The sequence below is a fragment of the Thalassophryne amazonica genome, chromosome 11 (assembly GCF_902500255.1).
Source record: "Thalassophryne amazonica chromosome 11, fThaAma1.1, whole genome shotgun sequence".
In the NCBI taxonomy this organism is placed as follows: Eukaryota; Metazoa; Chordata; class Actinopteri; order Batrachoidiformes; family Batrachoididae; genus Thalassophryne; species Thalassophryne amazonica.
In genome coordinates, this window is record NC_047113.1 from 55,086,188 (window position 1) to 55,096,557 (window position 10,370).

Here is a 10,370-nt window from a genome sequence, read left to right on the forward strand (position 1 = left end):
CTCAAAATAATACAGAAAATACATTTAAAACTATGATAAATCATGATTTTTTTTATTAACCTTCACAGATTTTTGAGATCAGAGAAGTCTTAAATCTAAAACTCGACTGTCAATCTTCATTTTGTAGACTGCTCCATCATATACTGCTGCTGTCTTTTTCTAAACCTTCATTACACACAGCAGCCCAACCCACTGTGATTGCAGGGCACAAGCAGCTGTACAAACGGTGCCCAACTATTCAGTATCTCATGATGATATGAAATTCATCTGATTCCTGTCATAAACACTTGTTATTCTTGGTTTATTTGTTTCAATCTTTCACACTTTTATGGGGCAGGTCATCACAGACAAGTGATTTAAAGTAGCGAAAATTCCTCAGAAAAAGTTCAGTTTCATATCAATCATGTGACATCGTCACGATGAATCTGCGCTGTATTTTGTCAAGATCAGAGCAGAAATTGTAAAATATCACAATCTGTGTATTTTGCCATCTGGCTCGGGAGCAGGATCATTCTACTACTTTACCCCCGCGGGTGAAGATAAACTGTTACACCAAAACTGCACATGTACAGTAAGGTCAAATTTGCTGAACTTCAATCACTGGGGTTAAGGTCATGTCTGCCTGTTTGCTGCCCCCCCCCCCCACACACATCTCCTTTGGCTGATTTGTTATTGCGCAGATGAAGGTTGACCTCAGACGTCCCCCTAACGGGTTCAACAGTAAAAGACAAGGTCACTGAGGTCAACAATAGATTTCCTCCAGGCAATGAATTGCATTGATGGCCAGGAAATTCTCTCTAAATAAATATCATGCCCACGCCCTGATCGATGTTACACATATGTTGCTTGTTGTAGGAAATCGGGACATTTGCAAAGAAGTTGCAACAGACTTGCAGTAATCGAGGCTCTGAAATGTTCGAGAAAAATGTTGATAAATTGCAAACTATTGGGGCGATAATCAAAAGGCTGCTGCAGAATCTTGGTGCAAAAAATACCCAACCTGCTGTAATCCTGAGAGGACACTGCAATCATGTACATTACAAATAAACAACAATCACTTCATTTTTGTCGCACATTGTGAGCGTGCCATCACCAACGTACAACTGCAACAATCGTCATTCAGGTTATGGTTTATGTTCACTGCAATTCGGTGCAGAAACACTTCCTGTCTCTGTTGGAACTGCGTGACCTTTGTCGAAGATCAAGTTAGATGAAAGCTGGATTTACAGACCATTGGATAACTCAGACGTGTAAAGTTTTCAGGCTATGGCCTCATTTGTAAAACCGTTAAAAAGCAACTTGCAGGTTTAAGTGATGTTTTCTAGAATTCATGCTTTTGGGACATGAAAGTGTGAAATTAAAATGTCTTATACAAGCAAAACAGGGGTTGATAGTGAGCCCAAAGCTGCATTCAGTGTCTGAGCATTTCAGCTGCAGAGTCCAACAGCGAAAGACAGGTGTGAGCAGACACAGAAAAACAGCTAAGATCGCTAGGGCCTCCTACAGAACACACTCACTCCTGTGTGACATCATAAAGCACTGTACTTTGCAGCACACTGCTCAGTGATGGGCCATTTTGTCTTCAGCTCTCAGCTTTGCTTTTATGTTTTTGTTTCGCATTTTCATTCATGAGCGCAGGAAGTTTAAAAAGTGTGTGTATGTGTATTTTATATGTCACCTCTGTTAAGAATGTTATTTTGTTGTTGCTTTATTGTAAGCAGGATACCTTAAAAATCAAGAACAGTTGTCACTGAAATGGTTGGGCGTAGGCCTTGGGAAAAGAAGGCATAACATTTTTTGTGTAGACCCAGATCAATCGCAGGTCCTGTCTTTGGTCCTTGAGCCTGACTGCTGAAATTAGAACCCGATTGCTTTGATCATCTAAAAGATATTTGTTAATAACTCCAATATTTTTGGTTTTGATTTGGACCAAACTTGATAGAATGTTTGAGGGTCACAGGGGCACAAAGTTGTTGTTTTTGAGTGAAATCTGTTAAAAATACGTCACTGACCAAGGTCAGATTTTTTTTTTGCCCCTATGAGTATATATAAAGGATATTTATAATGGCTATTCTGAGGAATTGGTTAGATCCACCCCTGGCTACTGTTACATGAAGAATATGAAGTCATATTCTACCTTTTCTATTGGTCAAATTGCTTTTGACCGCAAGTGACCTCAAAGGGTCAAACTAATTTGTAATAGCTATTTTGAAGGACTGCTACTGAAGACTCCTGGGTTACTATTAAACACAATATGAAATCACATCACTTTTGTTGGTCAAATGACCTTTGACCTGAGGTGGTCAAACCCATTTCGAAAGAATGTATTGCATAATTGTTTAAAGTCAAAGAGTAAGCATCAGCCCAGTACTACTAAAAACCAGCAAGGATCCAATAGTGTAGTTTTATGCTCAGATTAATTTAGGTAAATTACTTGTGCTAATGTTCAGATTGAAGAGTTGATTGGGTTAAACTGATAGTGAAGCTTTTTGGGATTGTTTGAAGTACACCGGGCTTGATTACTACTTGTGAAAACAATGTGGAGGGTAAAACGGCACATATTTTCAGGGGGAAAAAACCTGCAAGTTGCTCTTCAGCTGTGTACATTATCAAATGCAATTATTTATAATAGAGTGTAGGTTGATATACAGTTGCTCTCTGGTGTGAACGTAGCTCACTGTATGTTTAACATCTAAATTCATGTTCAAGAACTAGAATGTGAACTGCAGTCATTTATGAAGAAATAAGTTACTGCAGCTAGTAGTGAAGGTATCGATGTCACAGCTGAACTTAACCCTGTAAATGCTGTGAAGGATGTAAACAAATATACTCTGTTAAACTATTAATAACATTACAGCTATGAAAGGAAATGTGTCACATTTGTTATCAATAAAGGTCACAAGCAAAGTCAGTGCAGGTTTCACTGACAGGAACAAGGAAACAAATTAGGTTTTGTTTTTTTAATCATTTCATCATTTTGTCTGGGGCTGATTGTCTCAGTATCTGTGTTGCTGGAAGTAAGTCTGTGTAAGTCTAAATTATTTTGGATCACAATAAAGTAATATAGCAAAACATGCTGCAGAACAGTTTATTCTTTTCACAGATTTTCCCTCAACTGTTACAAATTATCTCAAAGGAATTATACAGTATATACACATGTATAAAATTTCTCCTAGTGCGTAATACTGCATTTATGAATTCCACCATCATTTTTAACATTTCCATCAACTTTTGCAATTGTATGAACAGAATGTAGCATCACTTGTACAGACTTTTTGTTTAAATTAGGTTGTACACTGTACATTTTGTGGGACAAAATGATTTCATCTAGTTTTGATTCCCAAAAGACAGGACACAAACACAGTGAATAAAATAATACACATTTACATGGTGCTTGTTGGACAATTTAGTTAAAATAATTTATTAGGCAATATCCCATGTGACTGGAAAGTGAAATCAAGTACTTTAAAGACAGGCATAGCAGGATGGGCTGAGATACCCCCCCCCCACAAAAAAAGTATATCAAAAATATCCTGCACATCCCACAAACCACTGTTAATTAAAAACAAAACCTGTTCCTAAAGTAGAACAGACTGGCTTGTTTGCACGAACCCATTACAGACTGACCACTAAAAACATGACTTTAAAGTTACAGTATGTAGGATGCGTCAGGAAGGGCATCCGGTGAAAAACTTGTGCCAAAATTAACATGCAGATCCACCTTGGATCTGCTATGGCGACCCGAAGTGAAACATTTATGCAAACAAGCTTAGCATAAATGGAAAACAGCACACATAGCCATTTGTGTGCAGCCAGAAGACTGGAAGTGGGGGGAGGGGGGAAGAGAGAATAGGAATGAGCAGATGGTCCCCTATACTGGTCGCTATGCAGGCTAACAAGTTTGAGAGCCCTCATTTTTTTCAAAGTGGAGGATTGTACATAGTGCTTATCAAAAGAGAAGGGAGCATGAAGTCCTTTCACCAAAGAACCAAAATTGTGAAGGGAAACAAAACTGACAGGTGACACCATAATGCAATTTTCAACCTCATCACTAGATGACACTAAATCCTGCACACTGTAGCTTTAAATTTAATAATAATGCTGTATAATCCAACATTAAGTGCTACTGTATGTTCAAGTCACATCTATGAGTCACATTTAAAACAAAATATCTAGACTAAAGCATATTTCAGGCAGGTGATGGCACAGGAAATACATTTAAGAAAGCGCTTGAGGAAAAAAATACAAATACAGATCAATAACAGGTTGAAAGACATATGCAACAACTTTCTCCAACCACACAACATTAAATAACTAATATTTTCCCCAGAAATATCATCAGAATTAACAAGTAACAAGAATGAAAAAGTAGACTTCTCACAACTTTTTCTTATACACACTAAGAAGGGAATTGGGTTTGAAACCATTTCAAAACTGGAATCAAATGATCACAATCCAGAAGCACAGCGTTCCTGCTCAGCAGTTTTCATAATATTTGCAAACACAAATGTGCCATTTGTTTTTTACTTTGGAGTTCAATTACCAGCAACCTGGATTTACTTCAATATGAGGCACTGCTACTATAGTGCATCCAGTCGACAAACGCTTTAACGTAGCCTGAACAAAGAAACTAGTTTCTCTGTCAACAGAAACGAAAAACCATCACACTGCAGTCTTAAAGCAGTCCTATATTCATTCAGACATGTGTTAAGTCATTAAGTGTTTGCAGCCTAAATAACCTGGAAAAAAATATTACAACTGAAGCTCGATACAACAGTCTAATGTCTAATTATAACATTCAGCATCTGTCAAAGAACTGAAATGACAAAAACTGAAGGTGAATCATAAGAGCTTAGACCAACAACACTGAATATAAGTCACCTTCTGCCACAGTACTTTTGTCTGTTTGTGCCTCTTTTATTTTTCTGGGGTTGTTTCTCAGTTATATTTGACAATTCAATATATATTATTACAATGCAATGTTTTTCTGTGACCACTTTCCTAACACAGAAAAGGCCAAAGACTATTTATGACACTACTGAGCATTTCAGAACAATAGATTTAACATGAACTTAAGGATGAAGAGAGAGAGCAGGGTCCTAAAGGCACCGGCAGAGGAGCAGGAGGTGCCTCGTTCCTCAGTAAGTTTCCGGTGTACTAAAGTCAAACTCCATAGAATCCTGCGATGGAGTGCTCAAGCTCATATCTGATTGGTTGAGGGTCGCTGGCGGCCGAATGGCGGCGTCGTGCTCAATGAAGATGTCATTCCAATTCAACAGTCTGCTCTGTGTGGAAGCGTGAACATTGCCGCCTACGCTGGTTAAGTGCTGCACGCTGCCATCCTCGGAGATAACGGGGACACCCGTCCCATCTGTAATCCAAGAGTAGGGCTTCATCTGCACAGTTCTACATGGAAGCAAGCGGTACAAGTTGTTCGCTGTGTCGTCTTTCTCCTTCCTCCCACTGGGATCCTGGTTGTGGACTTGCTTGCAGTGAGTGGACAGCACCTGGTAGTTGAAGAACATTTCGTTGCACAGCAGGCACTGGTACCGCCTCTCTCCTGTGTGGTAGATTTCGTGTTTAGTTCTGTACTCTGCCAGGGCAAAGACCTTGTCACAGTAATGACAGGGGTACTTCTTCTCCCACGAGTGGGTATTGAAGTGACGGCGGAGGCTTGTCAGACACACGTAGGGGCGCTTGCAAACTGTGCACACGTAGAACGTCTTCCCGTCCATAACCAACTCATAATGATCCTCCAGTTCTTTGTTTTTTTTCTTTTTTACAGCATCGTTTGGTGACAAAGACATTCTATCAACAAATTTGGATTTCTTCCCTTTACTGGCTTTAGATCCTCCCTCTCCTGGATCCTCCTTTAATGGAACAATGTCATAAGTATCTTCCCCTATATTGGCATACACTTTACAGCCTGAAGAAAACGTATAGATTTCTGAGGCTTTATCGAGTGTTACTGTCTTTTTCGCTGCTATAGTTGTTCCAGGAGCAGTTGTTTCAATTGATTCACCTCCAGATACATCCATCAGCCTTATTTTAAAATCCCCAGTCTGTGCTGAAGCAGACACCTGCTTCTTCTGCACTCCCATTATCTCACCGTTTTCAGAGGACTGCGTAGCACTCAAGGGTTCAGGGGTTAAGTTGGTTGACCCAGCAGGTGTTGTGGGAACGCTGCCCGGCAACGCTCTGGCAGGAGAGGAAGAGTTATTCAAGCTGGTCTCTGATAAACTCGGCCATGGACCACAGATGCTGGAAGTTTTTGAACCATCTGTTGATTTTACTTTGTCTTCTATTGTAATTTCTGAATCACCAGCGTCCAAATCAATTACCTCATCAGGGCTGACTTTCTGACTGGCTGCTCTGCTTGGAGCATCTGTTTGAGAGACAAACAGCACGTCATTGTCTGAGTCCTCATCATTAACTGTAGCATTGCTGGTCTGGTTGAACTCCTCTGCAGAAATGGAGAAGGTCTCTGTGATGATTGGCATGGTCTTTGCAGTGATGTCACTTTTACTTTCTGGCTCCTTAGACAAACCAGGTAAGCCCTTAACTTGTGACAATGGTGATGCTAAATTAGCAATGAATTTCACCCCGAGTATCTCTCCAGCATTTATGAGCTCCTCAAGCATGTCAGACCGAACACGAACAATCCTGGAACTATAAATATAATTCAGAACCTCCTCAAAGATTTCGGCTCTTATGAAGTTTAACTCGATGACTTGACCAGCGACAGTGAAGAGCTGATGAAAATATGTACTTGATGCAGACAAGACGGTTTTGTGTGCTCTAAATTTCTTGTCTTGAATAATTATGGTGATGTCACAAAACACTCCATGATTTCGCTGCTCGTTCATAGACTTCAGCACAGCTGCTGAATACTGTGTGTCGGTCGCAGATATCAGCTTTAGATTCGGCATACCTGTAAAGAGAGAGAGAAAAAATGTATTCATCAAAAAAGCCAGATGAAACACACACAAATTTATTTTTAATAACTTCTCACAGCCCACCTGCAGGACCTTCACAATCCACCAGGAGGCCATAAGCCGCACTTTACTGGGCTAAACTAAGTCAAAGCAGAATGAAAGGTATCACAGGGCTCCATTCAATTCAGTTTATTTATACAGTGCCAAATCACAACATTTAACATATGTTAAATAACATTTGTTACTTCAAGGCACTTTATCAGGGTAAGTTCTAAACTTACAAACCCATCTGAGCAAGCATGTAGGCAACACTGGAAATGAAAACTCCCTCTGGTATATTTTTGAGCAGTTACCATTACTGTAATGACATCCATGGCCTATTATTATTATTGTTGGGATTTTTAGTGCTCACTACACAATCATAACAACATGTTATATGTGACTTGAAAGTCACAAGTAATATGTTTTTATGAATGTGTGCTGACAGTTGTTATTGCTGTGAGGGAAATACAAGAGCAACCAGTTAGTTTGAGAAATCGGCTCGGATCAGTGACTTTTTTTCGGGCAAGACTCCGGCTACGGAAAGCAACACTCTCCATAGCCAGCAATCAATTCACCCTATTCAGGTTTCAAATCCTGCAAGATCTGAGAGGTGGCTTTCACTGATATATATATATACACACACACACACATACAATTATTATTATTATTATAATGGTTAAATGGCTACAGAGTTGGTTCCTTTTAGTTAACATAATGAGTGTTAAAATATATTATTCTTAAAACCACAATTATTTCAAAGCACGATCTTAAGACTGACTGATATAACCCAAATCGGTGGGTGTGTGTGTGTGTGTGTGTGTGTGTGTGTGGGGTGGGGGGGGGGGGGGGGGGGGGGGCTTATGTGTTGCTGCGTTATATTATGAGCCATTTGTGAACATAAAGTCAGATTAGCTAAATAGAAATGACGATGAATTTAATGTTATTTTGGCAATAAAAGTCCATGTACATAACGCTAAAAGCAGCATTAAGGGTCAGTCACTGTCCCTTTGTCAATCATTGGTATTACTGACATACTGAAACCAGTACCTTTATTATGGTGTTAGCTTTTTAACAAAGGTGATGTTAGCCGTGTTTGAAAGGCACACAGCGAGCGGCCTGTTCGTTAGCGTTAGCATGTTACCTTAAAAAAGAAATGTCACACTGTACTCACAAAGCAGAAAACGTAAAACAGTTACATATATAATTATCTTTATTTACCTGCAACCTGTGCGCTTTCTTGGCCAATGGGGGGCTGCTAACACAGTCTGCGGAAATTTACGAGGCAAAAACGAAGACACAAGCTGCGACTGCGGCTAACTGCGGGTAAACCCGGATGTCCACCGGACGGGGCGGTGTCACAGTCACAGGTTGCTGCCCCCTAGAGGACACACAAGATTACAGCCTAACGAAAATGTGTATATTTTGATGACAAAAAACATTTCTTTAGCACACACACACGGAACTGAAACAGACTTTGTTGATACAAGCTCTTTTTTATTTCCAAAAAAAAGGGAAACATTATGAACTTGGGTATACGTGTGTGTGTGTGTGTGTGTGTGTGTGTGTGTGTGTGTGTGTGTGTGTGTGTGTGTGTGTGTGTGCGCGCGCGCGCGCGCGCACGCGCGCGGGGGGGGGTGAAAGTGCTAAATATACGTAGTTTGCTGTAGTCTGGGGGCAGGAAAATCCAAGGATTTTATCGCATACACACACAGATAGACAGACAGACAGATAGATAGAGCGTCTGGAAAGTATTCACAGAGCTTCACTTTTTCCAACATTCTGTTATGTTGCGGCCTTATTCAAAAATGGAGTAAATTCATTTTCCCCCTCAAATTTCTACTCACAACACCCCATAATGACAACATGAAAAAACTTTTTGAAATTTATGCACATGTACATAAGTATTCACACCCTTTGTTCAATACTTTGTTGATGCACCTTTGGCAGCAATTACAGAAGACTTATTAAATACGATGCCACAAGCTTGGCACACAAACCTTTGGGCAGTTTTGTCCATTCCTCTTTGCAGCACCTCTCAAGCTCCATCAGGTTGGATGGGAAGTGTCGGTGCACAGTCGTTTTCAGATCTCTCCCAGAGATGTTCAATCAGATTCAGGTCTGGACTCTGGCTGGGCGACTCAAGGACATTCACAGAGTTGTTCTGAAGTGACTCCTTTGATATTTTGGCTGTGTGTTTAGGGTCATTGTCCTGCTGAAAGATGAACCATTGCCGCAGTCTGAAGTCAAGAGAGCTCTGGAGCAGGTTTTCATCCAGCATGTCCCTGTAATTGCTGCACTCATCTTTCCCTCAATCCTGCCTAACCTTCCAGTTCCCACAGCTGAAAAACATCCCCACAGCATGATGCTGCCACCACCATGCTTCACTGTAGGGATGGTGCCTGGTTTCCTCCAAATGGTGCCTGACATTCACGCCAAAGAGTTCTTTGTCTCATCAGACCAGAGAACTTTGTTTCTCATGGTCTGACAGTCCTTCAGGTGACTTTTGGCAAACTCCAGGTGGGCTGCCTTGTGCCTTTTACTAAGGAGTGGCTTCTCCTTAGTAAAAGGGGTTTTTACGTAATTATTGTATGGCCCTGCCTTACAATATAAAGCGCCTTGGGGCAACTGTTTGTTGTGATTTGGCGCTATATAAATACAAATTGATTGATTGATTGATTGTCTGGCCACTCTACCATATAGATCTGATTGTTGGTTTGCTACAGAGATGGTTGTTCTTCTGGAAAGTTCTCCTCTCTCCACAGAGGAATGCTGGAGCTCTGACAGAGTGACCTTCAGGTTCTTTTTAGAGGTGGGCGGATCGATCCTAATATCGATACCAACGCTGGTATTGATATTGAACAATCCTCGTGTAAAAAGATTGATACTCAAGCTTTTTTTCTCTCCCGCACGCACTGACTGTTGCGCACGCAGATTCATCAAAGTCTACTGTCTGTCTGTAAAAGCAACACTGTGTTGTGTCATACAACACGGAGCAGCGCACCCTTGTATTGTGGTTTGTCAGCCCTCTACCTCAGGAGATTTTGTTTTAAGTTGTGTTGTGTGATATTTTTTTTTAAACAAAAATGTTGATTGTGATAATAAAGTATTTTGTTGTCACATACAATGTTTGGAGAAATTCTGTCCTAGGTCTTTTGGATCCTTTGGATCTATGAAGCTTAAATATGAAAAAGTATCGGTATTGATATCGGCGATACTGGGCCTGTATTTACTTGGTATCGGATCAATACCAAAATTCCCGGTATCGCCCACCTCTAGTTCTTGTCACCTCCCTGACTAAGGCCCTTCTCCCCCAATTACTCAATTTAGACGGACACCCAGCTCTAGGAAGAGTCCTGGTGGATCCGAACTTCTTCCATTTACAAATGATGGAGG

General features: G+C 40.6%; 1 protein-coding gene and 1 long non-coding RNA gene across 3 annotated transcripts; both read right to left on the reverse strand.

Moving 5' to 3' along the window:
* Window positions 1-1,666: 1,666 nt before the first annotated feature.
* LOC117520429 lies at window positions 1,667-10,370 on the reverse strand. Its single transcript, XR_004563644.1, has 3 exons — window positions 10,359-10,370; window positions 5,067-5,071; window positions 1,667-1,750 (listed from the first exon to the last, which is right to left on the reverse strand). It is a non-coding gene; the product is annotated as an uncharacterized LOC117520429 (long non-coding RNA).
* zbtb33 (zinc finger and BTB domain containing 33) lies at window positions 3,072-8,330 on the reverse strand. 2 transcript variants are annotated; one of them, XM_034181773.1, is made up of 2 exons: window positions 8,196-8,330; window positions 3,072-6,931 (listed from the first exon to the last, which is right to left on the reverse strand). In XM_034181773.1, the coding sequence occupies exon 2, from the start codon at window positions 6,927-6,929 to the stop codon at window positions 5,139-5,141; it is 1,791 nt and encodes a 596-aa protein (XP_034037664.1). In that variant the 5' UTR covers window positions 6,930-6,931; window positions 8,196-8,330; the 3' UTR covers window positions 3,072-5,138. The 2 variants fall into 2 exon arrangements, with proteins under 2 accessions (XP_034037664.1, XP_034037665.1); XM_034181774.1 differs by lacking the exon at window positions 8,196-8,330 and adding an exon at window positions 7,020-7,044.

What these genes read in the sequence shown, in the direction of transcription:
- zbtb33 (XM_034181773.1), bottom strand. Translation starts at nt 6,929, where the DNA reads ATGCCGAATCTAAAGCTGATATCTGCGACCGACACACAGTATTCAGCA.